The sequence below is a fragment of the Natrix helvetica genome (assembly GCF_964273705.1).
Source record: "Natrix helvetica genome assembly, chromosome: 2".
In the NCBI taxonomy this organism is placed as follows: domain Eukaryota; kingdom Metazoa; phylum Chordata; class Lepidosauria; order Squamata; family Natricidae; genus Natrix; species Natrix helvetica.
Window position 1 is genome coordinate 197,880,204 of NC_138552.1, and position 21,668 is coordinate 197,901,871.

At 41.2% G+C, this 21,668-nt stretch overlaps 1 protein-coding gene across 1 annotated transcript in view; it reads left to right on the top strand.

Moving 5' to 3' along the window:
* The first annotated feature begins 1,785 nt into the window (after positions 1-1,785).
* Positions 1,786-21,668, top strand: part of ENPP3 (ectonucleotide pyrophosphatase/phosphodiesterase 3) — a 74,477-nt gene continuing 54,594 nt past the window's right edge. The window contains exons 1-4 of the mRNA XM_081942857.1: positions 1,786-1,909; positions 2,520-2,690; positions 12,020-12,095; positions 19,001-19,061. Of these exons, the coding sequence (XP_081798983.1) occupies positions 2,568-2,690; positions 12,020-12,095; positions 19,001-19,061 (260 nt within the window). The 5' untranslated portion in view covers positions 1,786-1,909; positions 2,520-2,567. The remainder of the gene's footprint in view (positions 1,910-2,519; positions 2,691-12,019; positions 12,096-19,000; positions 19,062-21,668) is intronic.

Here is a 21,668-nt window from a genome sequence, read left to right on the forward strand (position 1 = left end):
AGGCATGGAGCAGTGGTGAAAGCCAAAGGAAGGGGGCTCCTGATGTCATGCCTTGGAGCAGTGGGGAGGAGTCACAGGACAGTGAGTCAGACATCAGCAGTGAGCTATTAGATGCTCGTTACCAACGTGCTACCAGGCGTAAGGAGCAATTGAGCAATTACAGGAGGTAATGGCTCTCAGCTGCTGATCATTAGACTCCTCTCCAGACTATAAAGGGACTGCTTGTGGACACACCCTTTGCAGGAATCAACTGATCATTGGAGTTGGAGAAGCTCAGATCTGTGTCGTACTTTGGCAGGCTGGATTGCTGCCAAAGGGTTTACCTGGATTGCTGTTAATCTGTTCCCTGGACCTTGGCAGGCAGGAGTGCTGCTAAGGTGATTATCTGGAGCTTGGTAGCTGGATTGCTGCCAAGGGGTGTCGCTGTAGCTGGATTGCTGCCCAGAGTGCTATCTTGACCTTGGCAGGCTGGATTGCTGCCAAGGTGGAACCTGTATGTCAATAAACATCTTTGAAGAGACTTTGTGTCGGAGTGTCTTGGTATACAAGAGAAGGGAGTCAGAACAGGAACCCAACAGAATAGCATTGGATTAAAGAAGCGCTCACTGCTTTTCCTACCTCTGTGGTGCTTTGGCAACAAAACAAAATTGGGGTTCAGGTCTCAAAAGAAATGGAGAGGAAAGGAGAGAGGCAGGATGGGTAATGTCTTCTCAGGTCCATAACTGATAGCAGACTTTTTGTTTGTTTGTTTGTTTTGTTTACTACCCTGTTTTCCTGAAAATAAGACTTCCCCGGATAATAAACCCAATCGGGCTTTTGAGCACCTGTGCTAAAATAAATCCTCCCCCCCCCCAAAATAACTCCTCCCTTAAAATATTTAAATGCATGTGCAGCCAGTCCATGCCATTTCCTGAGAATGGAGGGGGGGGACATGCCCCACCACCCCACATGCACCTGCCATTTACGCGGAATGGCCTTGCGGAGGCCGCTCCCGCAAACCCTAGCTACTGTGCCCCTTCTCTTAGTGGCAGCCACAAAAAGAGCGGCAGGCCCAGTGACGCTACGGCTGGCAAGAGTGTGCCAGAAACAGACAGAACGTCCGGCCCTCTCTGGATCATCTGATCCGCAGGCCAAGATTAAGAGGCCTCCTACACCTCATAATTAATAAGATCTCCCCCAAAATAAGGCCAACCTCTTATTTCAGGGATTACAAGAAAATAACACCATGTCTTATTTGGGGGGAAACATGGTAATTCCCCAATGATCATTCTGAATCAAAGAACCGAAACCAGAGGAGCCATTTCTGGTGCTTTTCTCCCCACTATGCATTTCTTGACAACAGAAGTTGGGAAGAGGGGAGAATGCTATCTCTCCCTGCAACTTCTCTTCTCATGGGTAGCAGGTGAGGAGCAATGAAGAATCACTTTCCGTGAGAAAAGAAGGTGGGGGAGTAGCTCCTCCTAAGGTCATAGGCAGAGATTTCATGGAGAAAGGGATTTGGCTAGGGAGCCATTTTCCATCACTTTCCTGTTCCCTGAGAATAGAACCAGGGAAAGTGGCTTTCTAGTTGCCACTCTAGGAGGAGAAACAGGACTCTTTGGTGCTGAGAGAACTGATCTTCCAGGGACTCCTTTCCATGCTGCTGTCCCTTCGGGGAAAATCTGGCTTGGCCCCTCTTCCAATATCCAAAGGCAAATGACTGTGTGAGAATCAGTGGCTCAGAACCAAGGGGTTGAATATGCCCACAGCAGCCTCAGGTGGCCATAAGGAGCAAAGCAATCCCTCAAACAGCTTACCTTTACATGAGGTGCTTCAGACAGACCAGATGGCACAGCTTGTACCAGAAGAAGATGGAAAAAGCTGTTGGATCATGGAAGACAATTGCAGCCTGCCTACTCAATGAGTTGCGGTGAGTTGAAACAGCATTGCCCATTCACAGCTTTCAAATCCGTTTGCTGTCCATGGGTAGGGGCCATATGGTTCAGTCATTCTTTACCCTTTAGTGTAAAGTTCTTGTATTAGTTCTTGGGTCATGGGCAAAAAAAAAAGCATATAAATTCCTTAAATGAAAAAGTATGAAATATTCACCACCATATGATATCTACTTTTCTGGATCCAGAAAAATATGTAAACAACATGCATGAAAACGTGTGTGGGTTTTTTAAATGATTTTATTTGCACACTGCCAGAGTCCTTCTGTGAGCAGTTCCTAAATGTGATTCATAAATAAATAATTCTTTTAAACAATTATAAAGTAGTGAATGTACTTGATTTATTTGAGTGTTTATGTTTTGGGTATTGGCTGAATCCCAGTTTTTTCTCCCTATAAGAGGGGGGGAAATGAGAGAGTTTTCTCTTCCTCACTTTCGATTTCCAAACAGAAAATTGCTGAAAATGCCTTCTGCCCTTTACATGTATTGGTTAAAAGTAGATTAGGTGTCCTCCCTCTAAATGAGCAAAGGCTGCTCTTGTTTATATACTACCAGTTGAGTGATAATACTCTCTCAATTTTTCTTCAGCTCAGGCACAACTGAAAGAGCAGGACAGAGCAAAGAGTAACTGGAAAAATGGAAACGCTTGCTGCAGATGAGACAGATATGGGAGAGAAGAACACTTTGGACCTGATAGATTCCCATACAGAGACAATTATTAAAAGAAGCACTCTTAGGAAATATAAGATACTCTGTGTTGTAAGTATTATTTTTTACTTACTGTACCTTTGAACGTTGCATTTGTTGTATCCTTTCTGTTTCAGTTTTGTGATTAACAGCATAAACATGCTCCTAGTTTTCCATTGTTTGCTTGGAAATATCCTGGTCCTGCCACTTTTTTTTGTCACATTTATCAGCATGAATAGAGACACTTTCATTTGTTAATGTTTTCAGTGGACGGTCTGCTTCAAGGGCTAATACAGACACTTGAAATAGTCAGAGTTAGCAAAGTTGGGAGATATCGCTGTTTCCTGTTTATAATATATAAATACTTCCCTCTCCCCCTGTCTGTCTCTCTCCCTTTGTTTAAAACAAAAGGGAATGTTTACATCTGTGTTGTATTATACTGCTGTATTACTATGAATTGTTATAGAAAGCAAGTTTAGTGTCATAGTTAAAGGCATTTTCCCACTAGAAAGTGAAAGAATGTGAGTGCTTAGTCCCACTGCAGGCATAAAATTAGCTGGGTGATTTTGGACCATTTTGGGTGGGTGGGTGGGCAATTGCCCACAGATTACTTTTCCTTGTACTTTCTAGGAATCAACATTTACTTGTAGGGACAAAAAAGGAATTATTATAGGTTTAATTTATAATCTAGTGTATCCTAAATTCCACACATCTGAATTTAGGCAGGAGAAACTGATCTACAGTGGGTAAGAGTAATTCAGATCTTTAGGCAAAGGATAGGAGAAAAAGTAGGACTTCATCCTGTTAAACTGGAACTGGACTAAACTATGAACTCCTTTCATAACAGACATCTAGGACAATATACTCTGTGTTTCTAAGGATTCTTGTTCTGGGTATTGGCTTCTTTCACCAAATAGGTGTGCCAAAATGAAGTGTCTTATACCTTGAAAAGGGAGAGATTTCCGAAGTAGTAGATCTGGGTTTATTATTGTTTTGTGAGAGCCTTCTTCTGGCTCTGAACTTTGACACAAACTTATCAAAGCTCTTGAGGCGTATTAGTGCTTACTAAAGACTGATTTTTTAAAAAGTAACAATGTTATCTGTTGGAAAAATTCCCAAGAAAGTCTAAGAGTGAGTGCTGAACATTTTCCATAAATTTATGGTTCAGAAAGAGAAGACAAAACATTACTATGAGGTTTTCTGTAGCTCCTTCTGCTAGAGGAAACACATAGTTTCTCTCTAAATACCAATGGTCCTTGACTTACCACCACAGCTGAGTCCAAAATCTCTGTTGCTAAGTGAGACAGATGTTTAAGAGAGTTTTGCCTCATTTTACCACCTTTATTGCCACAGTTGTTTAGTGAATCACTGCAGTTGTTAAATTAGTAACACGGTTATTAAGTGAATCTGGCTTCCCCATTAGCTTGGCTTGTCAAAAGGTCCTGAAGGGTGATCATGTGTCTTTGGGACATTGCAACCGTCATAAATATGAAACAGCTGCCAAGCTCCTGAATTCTGATCACGTGAACATGGGGTTGCGGCAATGGTGTTGTGTGGAAAACGATCATAAATTACTTTTTTCAGTCTTGTTGTAACTCCAAACTGTCACAAAACAAATGGTTGTAAGTGGAGTACTACTTGTATTTTATATCTTTTTACCTGTGAAACATTTTAGCCAGTTTTTTATATAGTGTACAAAGCTGCTGTTTCTTTAGTAATGATTTCTTAAGACAGAATTGTCTGGTTCCAACAAAACTGGGGGTTTCTAAACTGCTGATGAAGAAGGGCTCTGATGGATTAGAAAGAGTGTACGAAGAGAAACAATGATAGTGAGGGGCCAAGAGAATAAAACCGAGGAAGAACATTAAAGGAATAGGATATATTTAGCCTAAAAAGAAAAGGCTAAGGGGAGACATGATAGCAGTCTTCAAGGGGTTGCTAGAAGCCTTTGAGGGAAGAGGTCCCAGGGACTTCATTTAAATATGAGCCAGCAGTGTTTTAAATATGAGCCAGCAGTGTGCAGTAGCTGCCAAAAAAGCCAACACAGTTCTAGGCTATATAAACAGAGGGATAGAATCAAGATCACGTGAAGGGTTAATACCACTTTATAAGGCCTTGGTAAGGCCACACTTGGAATACTGTATTCAGTTCTGGTCGCCACGATGTAAAAAAGATGTGGAGACTCTAGAAAGAGGGCAGAGAAGAGCAACAAAGATGATTAGGGGACTGGAGACTAAAACATATGAAGAACGGTTGCAGGAACTGGGTATGTCTAGTTTAATAGAAAGAAGGATTAGGGGAGACATGATAGCAGTGTTCCAATATCTCAGGGTTTGCCACAAAGATGAGGGAGTCAAACTATTCTCCAAGGCACCTGAGGGTAGAACAAGAAGCAATGGAAACTAATCAAGGAGAGAAGCAACTTAGAACTGAGGAGAAACTTCCTGACAGTTAGAACAATTAATCAGTGGAACAGCTTGCTTCCAGAAGTTTATTATGCATTTATTCTCCACAGGACCTGAGGGTAAGACAAAAACCAGTGGATGGAAGAGAATTTGTCTCATTAAACTATGCCTTAGAATTCATCTAGAATAGACACAGAGGGAATTGTATAAAGGTGATTGCTTTATTTGTTTCTTGGAAGATTTACAGAGGGAGATTCAATCTTGAAATAAGGATGAATTTCCTGACATAACAGCTGTTAAGCAATGGAAAGTCTTGCCTTCTAGAACAATGGGAGCTAGAAATCCTAGAGATTTTCAAGCAACGACTGGACAATAATTTGTCAGGGATGGTCTAACCCAGCGATGGCGAACCTTTTTTGGCTCGTGTGCCACAAGTGGGGGGAGCGCGGGGGGGTCGTGTGTGGGCGTGCCACACCCATAATGCAACGCACGATCCCCCAGTACGCATGCGCGCACAATACGCCCCCCCATTTTTGCATGCTTTTTTTGCCCTCCCCAGGCTCCAGAGGCTTTATAGGAGCCTGGGGAGGGCGAAAAGAGCCTCCTCCCCCCGAGGCCCTCCGGAGGCTTCAGGGACCATCTGGAGGCTTCCCTGACGCCTTCGGAGCGCTTAAAACCACCCTCCGAGCAACCTGGAAGTCACTTCCAGTTTGCTCGGAGGGTGGTTTTAAGCGCTCTGAAGGCGTCAGGGAAGCTTCCAGACGGTCCCTGAAGCCTCCGGGGGGGCGGGGAGGCTCTTTTCGCCCTCCCCAGGCTCCTATAAAGCCTCTGGAGCCTGGGGAAGGCGAAAAATAGCTTTTAAAAAGGTGGACTCAGCTGGCCAGCGCGCACATGCGCGCTGGCCAGCTGACAGGGCAGCGCCTTGCGTGCCCGACAAATGGCTCCACGTGCCACTTGTGGCATGCGTGCCATAGGTTCGCCATCACTGGTCTAACCCTTGCCCTGGGTGGACTAGAAGAGCCGTTCTTGGACTGGAAGAGTCAGGTTTGGTCTAGAGGTTAAAATGTTGGAATGGAAGACCATGAGTTCTAGGCCTGTCTTAGATTTGAAAGTTGGTGAGTAACTTTTAGGCAAGTCATTTTCCCAAAACCCAAATCAGCTCATAGGATTATTATTAGAGGGAAAATAGGAGACAGAAACATTATATGCACTGCCTTGAGTTGTACAAAGTAAAGACAGGAAATAAGTCTAATAACAAGGAAGTACTATTAGCTATTTTTTAAAGTTGTGAAAGCAAAGGTGAGATATATGTCTAATGATAAAAATGAATAAAAAGGTTATTTTTACATTTTGAAATTATTTCACCTTCATTGACTAATGAATCCTAATGGATTTCTGGAGCACATCCCAATAGATATACTACTCATCTTCTACATTTGAGAGATTTGAGACACAATCTCAACAGCATCAAGTGAATTATTCTACTTACTGCTGACCACCCTTTTATTATCTACAGCTATTTGTAAATGAAGCTTGTTTTTGATTGCCCTGTGGAATTATTTTTGTGAAGAGAAAAATAAGAAAAATGGGTCCGTTCATTTTTTCCATATTGTTGCATTCTAAACTATAGCAGCCTCTGGGGGACTTTGAGCCAGGGTTTGTAAGGAAAATGGAGGATGGAATAGTATTTCACCATCATGAATTCAAAGGAATATAAATGTATGTGTTAAATTTCATCACAGTGTGGCTGAAGTAACTTTGATTTCAAATATTAAGTGTTTAAAAGCCTTAGGGGCCACCTTGTAAAGATACACTTGGTTTTAATAGCCTTTGGGAATTTCTTGAAGATCTGACTTTTCTGTCAGGCACAGATACTAGATTGTTATTAAAGCCTAATGTGTATGGTTTGATTGAATATAATTTTTAGTGGCATTGGGTTTACTGTAATAATAATTAATAATAATAATAATAATAATAATAATAATAATAATAATAATAATAATATTTATTTCTTAGCCGCACCCTCTCCCGAAGGACTCGGGGCGGCGTACAATAAAAACATAAAAATACAAGTATGGACAAACATACATATAATATAGACGTATACAAAGACGTATACAAAGACGTATACAAAGACGTATACAAAGAGGAGGTGGACAAATGGATGGAGACAATTAAAATCACAATATTAAAATCCCCTAAATAAATTAGATAAAAATTACAAAAATAAAAAACCCGTCAGGAGCGATATGTTCAGACTATAGTTGAGCCAGGCCAGCTACTTGAAATAGGTGGGTCTTGAGCTTTACACGGAAGGAGCGGAGGTCAGAGGTAGTCCTAATATCCGGAGGGAGGTCATTCCACAGGGCTGGGCCCGCCACAGAGAAGGCTCTACTCCTAGGCGCCGCCCCTCGGCACTGTCTGGTGGACGGCACCTGGAGGAGTCCCTCTCTGTGCGAGCGGATTGGTCGCAGGGATGTATGGGGCAGGATACGATCCCGTAAGTAACTAGGTCCTGAGCCATGTACTATAATGTTGCTTTATAGTTTCTTCTTTTTGCGTTTTGCACTCTGAGCTGCCCAAAGTCACAAGATTCAGACAGGCAGAAAAATAAATTCAATTCAATCATCAATCAATTCAAACAAACAAATAAGTGAAGTTTATCTTGTGTTCATTTCTCTGGAATTTTGTTAAAGTATATTATTCTGGTCCAGGAGGAGAATATTTGATAACATGCACCTGTCTTTAGGTATGGAGGCGACAAGGAAGAGATCAGTTCCACTTAAGAGCTTAGTTCAGTACATTAATTAGGATTTATGCCTCGTGAAGTGCATATGTAGATTCTCAGCTGAAAAGGGCATTTGGCTAAGGTACAGCTGTACATAGTGAAAAAAACCACAGTTATCACTATTGCCACTTCCAGCAGTCCCTTGTGACTGGGCTAATACCTCCCTGTTTGGTTAAAAAAAACAAGTGTTCATTGTTGTCCCCTTCTATTGCTTAGTCAAGAATATCCAAGGATATTTTTGGGAGCATAAGGAAACAGAGTGGAGAGATGAGTCTGCAGAAGGTAAGGCATAAATACCAGGATAGGAAATTGGGACCAAAGATTTGGATTCTGACCATGCTGAGTTCTGAAGGACTAGTCCAAAAGTGAATCAGGAATCCATTGAAAAATTAAAGCCAGCTAAAATTATTCCAAATGTTTTGGGAAAATGCATGCTGTTTACTTTTAGGATCTATTCATTAGTGGAAATTTGCTATGACCTCTCAATTACTGTTGGGATTAATTAGGAAACATATTTCCCTAATAGTGAAGTTTGGGACTTGCACACAGTCCTGTGTAGTTTGATGAATATGTCACGCCATATTTTCCCCAATGACCTAATTGACAAGTACAATATTGCTAAAGACATTATTTTGGGTTTTTTTTCCTATTTTTTTAAAAAATTGGATTTATTACTCTTAATAAATCTTATTACTCGTAAGAACATTTTTACTGCCTGGTTTTGAGGGAAAATAGAAGTGCTCTCTGTGTTTTTAAAGATGATGACTGCACAAGGCAGTAAAAAAAATATTTGGCCAATGTTGACAATTTCCTCCTTGCATTAAATCTTTATATACTGTATGTTCCCCACCCCACTTCAATTGACTGAATATAGCTCTTATTCTTATTAGACAGCAATGCTGAAGTCTATGGATATGATGTAGTCTTGATTTGGCTTCTACTACAAAACTTCATTCTTTCTGTTGTAACAGTAGGAAGGTAGCTCTCTTTCCTGGTTACCTCTGTCCTCAGAGTGCAGTGAAGCATGCTGAGTCAATCTGTTCCTGCTTCTTTTGTTCTAGATAGCAGGTTACTCAATAATTGTGAAAGAAATTCTCTCCCTCCCTCCCTCTGTGTGTGTATTTACAAAGCCTTACCTGAAAAACATTTACATCCTTGAGTTACGAACCAGGAACAATAACCAATATTTGGACAATGTCTAAATAAAATAATCTGAGCTCATAAACATTGGATTGTTACTGCAAATCCAAATAATTTAATTGGAAAGCGGAGTTGATTTTAGAGGGATTTCATTGGAACATATCACAGCTGTACCAGAATCTGAAATGAGTTTCCTCAAAAGAAAGTTTGTATTTAAATGGTTTACTTTCAAGTAAAGATGCTAGGAATGGCAATGTCGTAATACAGTTCAAGCATGATCACTTGAACTGTATTATATATGCAGGAAACTATCCCCCTGCTTTATTGATCATACACATGTATGCATCACAGTCTAATATTCATCAGAATCAGCCAACAGTAGCTGATCTTTTTCTGACATGACTTCTAATAATAAAGTAGATTATTACCCCACCATCAATCTCATCCCCACCATCAATCTCATCCAATATTTTAGCGGTGATTTTTCAAATATTCCCGATTTTTCCTTTGAGAAAAAGCAGAGAATTACAGTAATCTTTCGATTGGGACTGGCAACTTGGTCATAAAGTGAAATGATCACTAAGTGTAACTACAACTGGGTTTACACATCCAAATAATTTGGATATCTGCTGGTAAGTTAGGGCTGGCTGGGCGGGGGCATCAGCAATTGACAGGTGAGCCCTCTTCCTCTCTGGGGGGGGGGGAGGCTCTTGGGCACACACCAGAGGGCCAGGAGTACAGTTGATCTCATGGTATATGTCTCCCTTTGTTCTCCCTTTTCCCAGCAATGTGGCAGGCAGTTATGTGAAGAGGAGGAGGAGGAGGAGGAAGAGGAGGAGGAGGAGAAGGACAAGGAGGAGTTGTTCACCAGGGCTCTATTGAGGGTCATGAGGAGAGGGGAAACAAGAGTAGCTTTTATGTGTAAAAAAGGATGACTTAATGGATCATGGATTGACTAGTTATATTATTGTACAAATTGTAAAATTGTATTCAAACCAAAAAGGACAATCAAATTAAAATGCAGGGGGAAAAAATAGATGTATTGATATTCCCTTCTTAGCCAGCATGGTCCCTGCTGAAATGATGGGAGTTGTAATCTAGAATATCTGGAAAGTAAGGTATTTCTGGGGAAAGTTTATCCAAGATTGGCTTCCTTATAATGGGAAAGGAAGTCTCTTATGTTTCTAAAGATTTCCGGTATTTTGTAATATAAAGACTGAGCATAAGTGGATTGTCAGTTGAATTACTCCCAAATTCACCCTAATGAATTAGCTGTCATTTTTGGCATTTCAGAATAGGCATTCATTTCTCTGATCCAGTTCACAGACTGGCAGTTTATTGTTGTTTTTTTATATCTTATCTATTGTTCTTTAACAGATTTTGAATGACATCATGATCTACCACACAGTTCACTTGAAACTATGATGACTTGTCACTCATCTCTGCATCTCTTCTTTTATGTAGCAAATAAGAACTATTTTTAATTTGCATAGGGAGAGGAAATACTACGTGTTTAAATTTAAGTAGCTACAGCAAATATTTATTGTGAATATTTATACCATTGGAGAAAGGTAACATGTAGAATTTCCTGGTTCTGGTAGTATATAACTCTGTTCACTTAAAATAGAAACATAATGTCTATCTGCTAGTTGAAATAGTACATTTCAACAGGTAGATTTTTTTTTAATGTTTAGATGTGCTAACTCAGGGGTCGGCAAACGTAAACACTCAAAAAGCCATTTGGACCTGTTTCCCACAGAAAAGAAAACATTGGGAGCCACAAAGGTCCTAACCGGAAGCCCCCTGTTCAATTCTGGAGCTGACCGGAAGTTCAGTTCCCCCATCATAGAGTCTCCTAGCGCGACATACTTTTTTCTCTATCTGTCATAACCGAAAGCCCTATCAATTGTGGAGACAACTGGAAAACCCTCCCCTTGCCATAGAGTCTTCTCCTGGCGCACTGTGCTTCTCTTCCCCCCCCCGCACTGGAAGCTCCTCTCAAAATTGTGGCGCCGACTGGTGATGGAGCCGCAGCAGGGGGAGGAAAGAGCCACATGCGGCTCCAGAGCCTTAGTTTGCTGACCCCTGTGCTAACTGATTTAGTTTAGACATATGAGAAATTATATTCCATTATAACATGCATGGACAATCATTTTTTAGTTTCTGCTTTGTGTTCTAATAAGATATTTTTCTTTTAAGGTACATTATATCTTAAAAATATTTTAAGATATTTTGCTGTAGAGTTATAGAAACGATGTAATGGACTTAAGAAAGATAAAGTCTTCCTGCAGTTGAACTTGACTTCTACTAGCTACATGCACACAAGGAAATAATTTCCTTGATATTAGGAAAGTAGTTTGCTGTTCCCTTATTCTGGGAAGAAGTTTGACTTCCATTGTATAGTTCCATAAATTAGTGGATACCCAGGTACTGTGTTAAAGTCTGATTATGCTCAGCTTTTGGATGACAAACAAGATTGGCTAGATCTTGGGACCATCTCTGACTGTCATAATTGTTGGCTATTTTAAAGATGTTAGGCTCACCTCACCTGTTTTTCCTATTTGTGAGAAAAACAGAAATTGTTTCAGTGTAATTCAGTGCTTTGGAGTCATGTAACACTTTGACCTCATCGGGTTAATCTGAACCATATTTTTTTTGGTAGTCACAAAAAAGTGGAATTATCTGTACACTTTTTAAACAAACCACAATTCCTTATTAAGCCTGAATCCAGACTAAAGTTTAGTTAAACTTCCATTATAAAATGAGATAAAAGCAAAAACTTGGATTATCTTAGTTTGTAATTATTTTAATTGCACTGGTAATTTGCTCTCACTTTTCTTTATATCACGGGATTCTAAAAACATCCCAAGACCTTTTTTGATAAATCATTGATACACTAACAAGAATCTAGTGAGCTAAGCCAGTCCTTGCTTTGAAAAAATATCTCCTTTTAATTCTAAGGACCTTGACGTTGAACATGTATTGTTTTTTTGTTGTTGTTGATTTTCTTGTTGAGAATGTAAGTAAAACATGATGTATTTTTAATTTATTCTTCTTGTTGTTAATAGGTTCTTTTCATTTCTTTGGTGGCTGTAGCCCTTGGACTAGGTTTAGGGCTTGGACTGAAGGATTCTCAGCAACAAGGTATGTTTACTTCAACTGAACCAAAACTGTTAAGAAAAGGCAATGTCACTGAGTTGATATACCTGTATTTAAGCTGTAGCTAGCCTCTTTCACATAAAGATTTATTTGATTCAATGGTGACAACATTCACATGGCTATCTATTCTTCTTGACAATACTATTGAAATAATTTTAGAAGTTCCTGACTTCTAGGATTCTATTCTATTATTTTATTTTATTTCCGAGGACTATGAGAGTTGTGTTGGTCACCCATCTCAATTTCCACAAGAAATTTTCAGTCTCAGATTTCTGAACGGAAAGCTTGGGAGAGATTCACACCCTGGCCACATGACAGTCTTTATTCACCAACCAAGACAGCAGCTTCTTTACAAATTCACACAGAGACCATGAGTAAAAGACTGAAAAAGTCTCTGCATCAATAACATTAGAGATAATTGTGGGATTTCTGTAAAAGTTCCCCATTCCCTTTCAATAAATTTGTTAGAAAAAAACTTTGGGAGAATTTAGACATCAATTGGTTAAGTAATGCCAGCGATGGTGTATTGATTTTTGTGTGGAAACAAACATTCATATATATTTTCTATATGCTCATTTAAATGCAGAGACATAGACTGGTAAAACTATGAACAAATCAAAATGCTTTTGGGTCCTGATCATTTTTAGGGGAACAAATGTATTTTTCCAATGGCTTCCCCGCCCCCCACCCCCCAACTTTCAAGTCTAGCTTATGACCTGGACATAGTTCTGGATTTCCTGGTAGTCTTCTATATTAACTATGCAAAACTATGCTTAGTATCTGAGCCCACACAAGATCACTCAGATGCTGTTGTCTGATAATGCTTAGAAATAATAACTGCAATTTATGTAGAAATTCAACACAACCAATCAATTGGCTTGCCTACTCAGTGTTCTTGGTAATTAGCAACTGCAAAGCTCTTACTGTTTTTTATTGTCCATTAGCTCTAAACTGGACTTGAGCACTAGATAGCCCTTTAATGACAGTAATTATAGTAACATAAAGTAATGAGCATTGCAGATTGGAATAATCTAAAATGTTAAATTTCAGTAGATTAAATCCTCTGTTTAAGAAGTACGGTACAAGTTGTTAGAGGAAATTGCTACAGATGAATGATAAGATACATAAAATGCTTGATCGAGAAAACATGGGAAACAGAAGTATTCAGCTAAAACACTGAGTTTGTTTCTTAGCGTGGTTTGTGGGATGCTCTGTTTCCATCTCAACTCCTGGTGCTACAATGTTCCTTATGAAACTTAAATGAGAGTGGATAGATGGACAGGCAGAAGGATGAAATCTGTCACATTTGATTTAGCCTTATCTAAAAGGATAGGGTAGGATTAATATTCCTAACATGCATAAAGGAGGAAGAGAATAATGTTATAGAAAGAAACTCAAGATAGCATTCTAGGGACTAAATATTCAGAATGTGTGACCACACTCTTTTCAGCTCCTAGGTATCTACATGCATCTAGAATGAATCACAACATCTCATGTTAACGTCCCTTAAGTAAATTGAAAAGCAGTTCGAGATTTTTAGTTTTGTCACTGGTGAGGTATGTTTGTGGTCTGCCCTATATTGATTGTACATATTGCACTAAAAGCAGGATGCAGAAGTCTCCAAAAATTAAAGTCAATCTAGTTTAAGCCTAGATTTAGTCCCAGTAGATTTTCAAATCAAGTGAATGTCATATTTATATTATAGTGCCTGGTTTCATGCTAGTGAGGAATAGCGTGAAGACACAATACAATTAGGCCTTCAAAAGGTAACTGGAGTCATAGCAATTCATATTAATTTAGCTGTTTATTAGCTACATCTGCACAGATACCACTCTGCCTGTTACTGCTTAATTGCATTAGTGTGCTTATTGATGAGGCATGAAAAGATTAACTTTAAATGAGATATGGAAATTAATTCATAAGTACGCTGGTGGTTTAAGATAACCTTGGACATTAAAGAGAAGTCATAAAGAAGTGACTAATTTACCTAATTTATGTTCTGGCATACAAGCAGAGTTGGAACTTATATAATTCATTGCATAAAATATGCATATAGATGAAAAAGTGTCCTATGCTGCAGAAGATGCATGAAACTTCTGTTGGAGTCCACTCAGTAGACACTGTCTGAAATGAAAGTGCTCCAGAGAGAGAGGGAGAAAGGGAGGGAGGGAGGGAGGGAGGGAGGGAGGGGGAGAGAGAGAGAGAGAGAGAGAGAGAGAGAGAGAGAGAGAGAGAGAGAGAGAGAGAGAGAGAGAGAGAGAGAGAGAGAGAGAGAGAGGAGACTTTTGTGAGAAGTCCATTGTAGTAACCACCCTGTGAGGTGACCAAAGCATGAGTGATCATGCCTTCTCATTTTGAACTGCCTATTTAGGTCTGTTGGTTTGTTGCCAACCAAAACTCCTGAAGCCTTTGTTCCATTAAAGTTGCTTTATCTCTCTTGTCAATTACAAGGAGTGGAACAGTTGGGCAAGGAGAATTATATTGTCACTTCTATCTTTTGCTTATTCATGAGTAGTTTCTCTCTCTCTCCTTAACTTGAAACTTAGTCTTGCATTCCTTTTATGTCCTTAAGATAAAAAGGTTTCTAGGCTAACCTTATCTTTTTTCTAACTGTTGCTGTCAAACTAAACTTTGTTCTTCTCGTGGCTTCCCTGTATATTGAAGACCTAGGAAATGGTCTTGAAGATCAGAAAGAAGAATTGCTATCAAGGCAATGATCAGACAAGTGAGGCTTGAGCCCATTCCAGGAAAAGAATTTGAGTAAACATTTCAGTCATACCCCTTTCTAACTTAGAGAGAGGGGGGGGGGAGGAGAAAGGAGAGGGGAATCACACACCGATTTCCAAGATTCTGATGTTTTATCTCTTCCTGCATAATTTTAGAACTATTTCGCATTGATTTCTTAGTCTATATGTATGCTTCTATGTCTATCTGTCTGTCTGTCTAGCCATAACTCCACATTTGTTTCTCTTCCTTAAATCTTTTTAGTTTGGGAACCCAATTTCTTTCTCTTGCCTGAGGCAAGAGTTCTGATTTTCTTAATGACTCCAAGCTATCTACCAGCAGCTTCCATTTCATTTCCCTTAGTAATTAACTCCATTTACCTTAAGGATCCTATTTCCTTAGGGTTTTTTTAAAATTACAGATCAGCGTAACCAGATTTTTAGCACTCAAATTGACTTCCTTCTGGCAATCCCCTGCCAGTTTGCATCAGATTTAATTTCTTCACTTCACTCTTGAATAGAATAGAATTCTTTATTGTCAAGTGTGATTGGACACACAAGGAATTTGTCTTTGGTGCAAATGCTCTCAGTGTACATAAAAAGACAAAATACATTCGTCAAGAATCATAAGGTACACAACACTTAATGATAGTCATAGGGTACAATGAGCAATCAGGAAACAATCAATATCAATATAAATCATAAGGATACAAGCAACAAAGTTTCAGTGCTGTTATAGTTATTCTTTATTCTTTATCTCAACTGTGTTGCCTCAGCAGTATATAGCTAGTGTAGGAATTAAGAACTGTCTCCTTTAAGAAACTACCTCATGGGAAATGTAGGCTGAGACTGCCTTATGGGAAATGTAGTTCCTTGACATGTGATCACATCTCTGTTTATGATTGGCCACTGGGGCATCTTGCCCACATGCAAAGTTTACAGCTGGGCAGTTTAAACGATCCAGGGGAGGCTTCTACTGTGCATGCTCTCCCCAAACACCAAAGATTGGGACGAGCTGCTTCCGCCCGAGCAAAAGCAAGAGTAGGAGACATGGCGAGACTCCCTGAGTTGTCTACAAAGTGCTCAGGTACAGCGCATGCACGTTCCCATCTCACCCACAGCTGCAAGGAAGAAAGAACTACATATCTTCTCCGATGCGTCGACAAAGGCAATAGCAGCCGTAGGATACATCGAAGCCTACAGTGGGGAGAATGATGTTCACGTCGGTTTCGACATGGGAAAGGCGAAACTAGCACTACAACAAGGTCACACCATGCCAGGTTTGGAACTCTGCAGTGCCATGCTGGCTGTAGAGCTTGCAGACCTGATAACAAAGGCGATGGACCTTGAGCCACAAGCCACTACCTTCTACACAGACAGTAAGGTGGTGCTAGGCTACATCCATAATCGAAACAGGCGCTTCTATGTCTACATCAGTAATAGAATAGACAGGATCAGAAAATCCTCTAACCCAGAGCAATGGAGGTATGTTTCGACTGATCAGAACCCAGCAGACCATGCCACGCGCTCTATCCTTGCATCTCATTTGGCAGAATCGACCTGGTGGAAGGGCCAGAGTTCCTGGTTTGCTCAGACACCCCAATGTCGCAGAGCTTCAAGACCCAGATAGTGACGCCGACGTATGACCACAGGTACCCGACAAGTCTCCTAGACAGGACAAAAGGCCCACAGTGCTGGCCACGTGTTTGTCGACAACAATAACAGAGACAAGAAAACTGTTCCTTAACCACCCCTTTGCCTTATCTCGCTTTGAACGCTTCTCCAGATGGAGATCTCTCGTATCAGGGGTGGCAGTGATCGTCCGTTTCCTGCATCACAAGACAGGCTCCCCAGTCCACCGCACCCAAGCAGAGAGATCCATTCTGCGGAGTGTAAAGAGATGCGTACCCAGCAGAATTTGAGTGCCTACAGGCTAAAAAGCACTTCCCAAAATCCAGCTCACTTCTAAAACCGAGTCCATTTCTTGACTGCCATGGCTTACTGCGGGTAGGAGGACATTTAGATAAGGCTGAAATAATCTCAAATCTCAAGCATCCTATCATTCTTCCTGCCCGCCAACATGTGACAAAACTGCTGGTCCAGTACCATCATGAGAACGTCCAACATCAAGGCAGACATTTCACAGAAGGAGCCATTAGGGCTGCTGGACTCTGGATCGTAGGCGCCAAGAGGCTCATTGCTACTGTCTTACACAAGTGTCTGCACTGTCACAAGCAATGAGGTGTGACACCATGTCAGCTGATCGCCGACCTGCTGCCCGAACGTCTTAGTACTGAACCTTCTTTCACCAACGTAGGTGTAGACGTTTTTGGCCCCTGGTCCATGTCTGCCCGTCGGACCAGAGGAGGTCAAGTTAACAACAAACACTGGGCAGTACTTTTCACATGTCTCAGCATTCGAGCCGTCCACGTCGAAGTCATTGAATCTATGGACAGTTCCTGCTTCATCAACGCCCTAAGGCAGTTTCTGGCGTACAGAGGACCGGTCAAGGCGTTTAGATCTAACCATGGCACAAACTTCGTAGGGGTCTGCAGGAATTGAAGATAGGTAAAAATGATCACCTAGACCCAGCAATCGAGGGCTATCTGAAGGCCCGTGATTGTGTATGGACATTCAATTCTCCCCATGCATCCCATATGGGAGGAGCTTGGGAGCGACTGATAGACATAGCCTGTAGAATTCTGAACTCAATGTTGGCAAAGACACCTACACTAACATGAGATTCTTATCACCCTCATGGCAGAGGTGGCAGCTATTATCAAATCTCGACCTTTGGGACCAATTTTTATGGATCTTGAAAACCCAATTATTCTCACCCCAGCCACCTTGCTGACCCAGAAAACAGGTAACTGGCCACCACCAGCACGGAATTTTGTTCCCAAGGACATGTGTAAACAACAATGGAAACAAGTACAACTGCTTGCCAACACATTCTGGTAGTGCTGGAAGCAGGAATACTTACCCTCCCTGCAAGATTGCCGCAAGTGGCAGTGCAAACAGCCCAACCTTGAAGAAGGAGACTTTGTCTTGCTGAAAGACAAGGACACGCCTTGGAACTCATGGCCAATAGGACTTCTGCACCATGTCCTACCCAGTAATGATGAACTAGTTCACCAGGTGAAAGTTCAAGTTGTGAAGCCGCTGGAGTCAGGTCACGACCAGCAGACTCCACCAAGAAGCTCTACACCAGACCAATCAGCGACCTAGTACTGCTGCTACGAAAGACTGAACTAGAAGATTGAACCTCAAACTTTGCATGCTTTGTGATTACATCATTGTTTGCACTGTTTGATTCTATGCCTTTGTGTAACTCAGTTAATTAGTTAGCTAGGTTTGCATGTTGATATTATGTTTCTGTTATCTTAGTTAATTAGATAGTCAAGTCTGCATTGTTTTATGCCATGCCTTTGTTTGCCTTTAGTTAAAAGTTAGTTGATAGCGGAATTTATAATTCCAGGTGGAGAGTGTGCTGCCCCAGCAGTATATAGCTAGTGTAGGAATTAAGAACTGTCTCCTTTAAGAAACTACCTCATGGGAAATGTAGGCAGAGACTGCCTTATGGGAAATGTAGTTCCATGACATGTGATCACATCTCTGTTTATGATTGGCCACTGGGGCATCTTGCCCACATGCAAAGTTTATAGCCGGGCAGTTTAAATGCTTTTGTGAACCTGAGTAATATTATCTGCATCTCCGCTCAACATGGGAATGAAATCATCATCTTTTTACACTACGTGATGGGCCAGATCATGGAAAGTCAGAAGTATCTTAACACTGAACTGTAAGTTTTGCTATTAAGAATGCCTGATAATAAACTTGATCTGAAAGAGATTCCTAAGCATGGAGTTAACTGCATGCCGCGAGCAAGCCTGATAATGCTTGAGGCAGAACACCAACTGTATTGCTACTATCCGGGTTACAGCAAAGTTTAGTCAGGCATATTTATACCTCCTGTTTTATCTCAGAAACAAATTTGTTTGGTTAATTTCCTAACCATACAGCTAATAGAATACATTGTGCACCTGTGGACTTAACTGATTTATATTCATTTAACTTTCCTAAAGATGAACCAAGATAACCTCTTTGTGTCTCTTTTTAATCTAAATGTCTGTAATTGAAGCCCATCTTCTCATATGTGTTTTTCAGGAGAAACATCATGGCTGAAAGATCAGTGTGCCTCTTCTAATGCTCCTCAGTGTCCAGAAGGGTAAGCGGGTTTAACAAGCAGATTAAGAAAAGAGGGTTGCTTTGCTTCATAAGTAGATAGTAACAGTTCTGCTTCTTTTATTGAGAAACATTTTTTTCAAACTGATGCAGATGTTTAGAGGCCTGTATATGAGATACAGGCAGACCACGGTACTTGAGATACATAAATAATGAAAATGACATCAGAGAAAGCATTTGAGAATCTTGTTCTGTTTTTGATTGCCAAGATGTTTCTGCCCTCCAATGAGTTTCATGCACTGGCCAATTAGATAAATGATGTCCCCCCACCCATCTAAGCAGGTTATTTTATGTTTAAAGTTACTAGCAATGGTTGAGTTACTTCTGTAAATTTATATACACTAGCCATTATTAGAACAAGGATGTTGCATCCATCAATGACATCTATGGCAGTCAAAACCTTTGACCGAGTCACTGACTTGCTTTATTAGTACTGATATTTTTGGTGGGATGGAGGTAGGATCTCTACACTGTCATTAATTTGTTACAAGTTTTATAGGTACCAGCCCTATTTTTTTAAATTTATTTGACACATTTTTGCATCCCCCACCTCACTTAAATGACCCTGGGTAGCTCCCTCCCTGGAGAGGGAGCGGCTAACAAATTTAATAAAATAAATAAATAATAAATAAACAATAAAAAACTCAGTTCAGCTGAATTCAGCTATAATAAACTGATTTCATTTCTTCCTGTCCTTTATGCACTTTTCTACTTGTCTGTCCATTTTTTTTCTTTTTATACAAATACATCAATTCTGTTGTGGCTTGTCCTCTCATTTGGTAATCCTTTACTGGAATTTCTTCATATGTTCCAGTACAATGAATAATTGCTTAAACATTTTCCTGTTATCGTAGAGACAGCAGTCAGACTGGGTTATGCTCCGTCCATTAACCAATCGGATTGAGTCTACACTTATGATGCCATCAGGCCCTTGTGGCTCCTCCCCAGTTTCAGACTCAGTCCAACCTGGACTGGCTGTGAGACTTGATCTCTCCTCCAAATTATTTAATTATATCTTTAATTGGTGAATTTTTCCAAAACATTTTGTTGTTCCTTTAAATTGGTTCCTTAAATAATCCTTTATTCTACAAATTGGAGGGAAATTCAAAACTGATCTATGGCTGCCTCTCCTCAGCCGTCTGATTGTCTGCGGCCACGAGTTCGCTCAGGAAGCCTGCCTTGCAATCAGATCAGCCAGCTCATGAGCTACAGTTCCACAGCTGTTTTCCCACGACGCTCCTTGATTCTGGGCACTTGGATGGACGTGCGACCAGCTCAAGCCATGGCAGGCGGATGTCCGTACCAAGTGGCGCCTAGCAGCCTCCCCATTCAGTGGCACCCAATTATTTGGTAATCCCTTAGACACGTACCTCACGGAATCTAAAGACAAGCACAAGGTCCTTTCATCCATCTACAAGAAACAGGACAGTCGGCCCGCTCCCTTCTATAGGAGATCACCCTTTCGACCGGCAGACGGGCGACCTTTCTTCCCCTGTCCACAATGCCACTCCTACGTTCCTAGACAGGGATCTCACAACGACAGGTCCAGTAGAAACACACAGTGTTTCCCCTCCAAGAAATCTTACCGTGGAGGAAGCAACCGCCATTTTTCACATAGGAAATGACTATCTGGACTCTCTTCCAATCGGAGGCCACCTGGCGTTCTTTGCCCACTGCTGGGAGGAGACCACAACAGACAATTGGGTACTCAAAACTGTCAAATTTGGTCTCATGCTAGAATTCCTCTCCAGCCCCCAGGAACATTTCATGTCATGCCCGGTCTCTCGATGTCCTTGCAAGAGGGCACTGATGGAACAGGCCATTCACCACCTGTTGGAGATCCGGGCCAGCCAACCGGTTCCTCCCCATCAGGAAGGACAGGGTTTTTATTCCTGCCTGTTTGTGGTACCAAAGAATTCTGGGGGATGGAGAGCAATTTTAAATCTAAAAACATTGAACTGCCACATTGTCTATTGGCAGTTCAAAATGCATTGTCTGCACACTATCCTGGTCAGGTGGTCAGGAAAGGCGACTTCTTCACGTTGGTAGACTTGACCGTAGCTTACCTTCATATCCCCATCTTCATAGACCACCGAAAATATCTCCTCTTCTCCTATGGGGTGCGGCACTTCCAGATCGAGCTCTTCTGTTTGGTCTATCCTCTGCCCCAAGGGTATTCACAAAGGTACTGGCAGCACTAGCCGCCCACATCAGGTCATCCCCAGTTTGGATTCTCTGTTACCTGGATGACATCCTCTTGTTGTCCAGGTCTCTGGTTCAGGCAGAAAGAGATCTCGCCCTCACCCTTCACACCTTGCAGAATCACGGGTTTGGGGTGAATCTCAAAAAGAGTCACCTCGTTCCCAGCACTTGCCTTCTCCACCTCGGGGTCTTGATAGGCACCATGGCGGAGAGGATGTTCCTATCCAACGACCGCATTCTCAGTCTGAGGGACTTGTCAGGAAGGTGCTATGTCTACGCAAGGCATCCCTTCTTCTTCTCTCCCAAGTCTTGGGCAAGATGGTATCCTGCTTTGGGATTGTCCTGTGAGCCAGGTTACACAGCAGGAGCCTTCAATGGTTCATGCTTC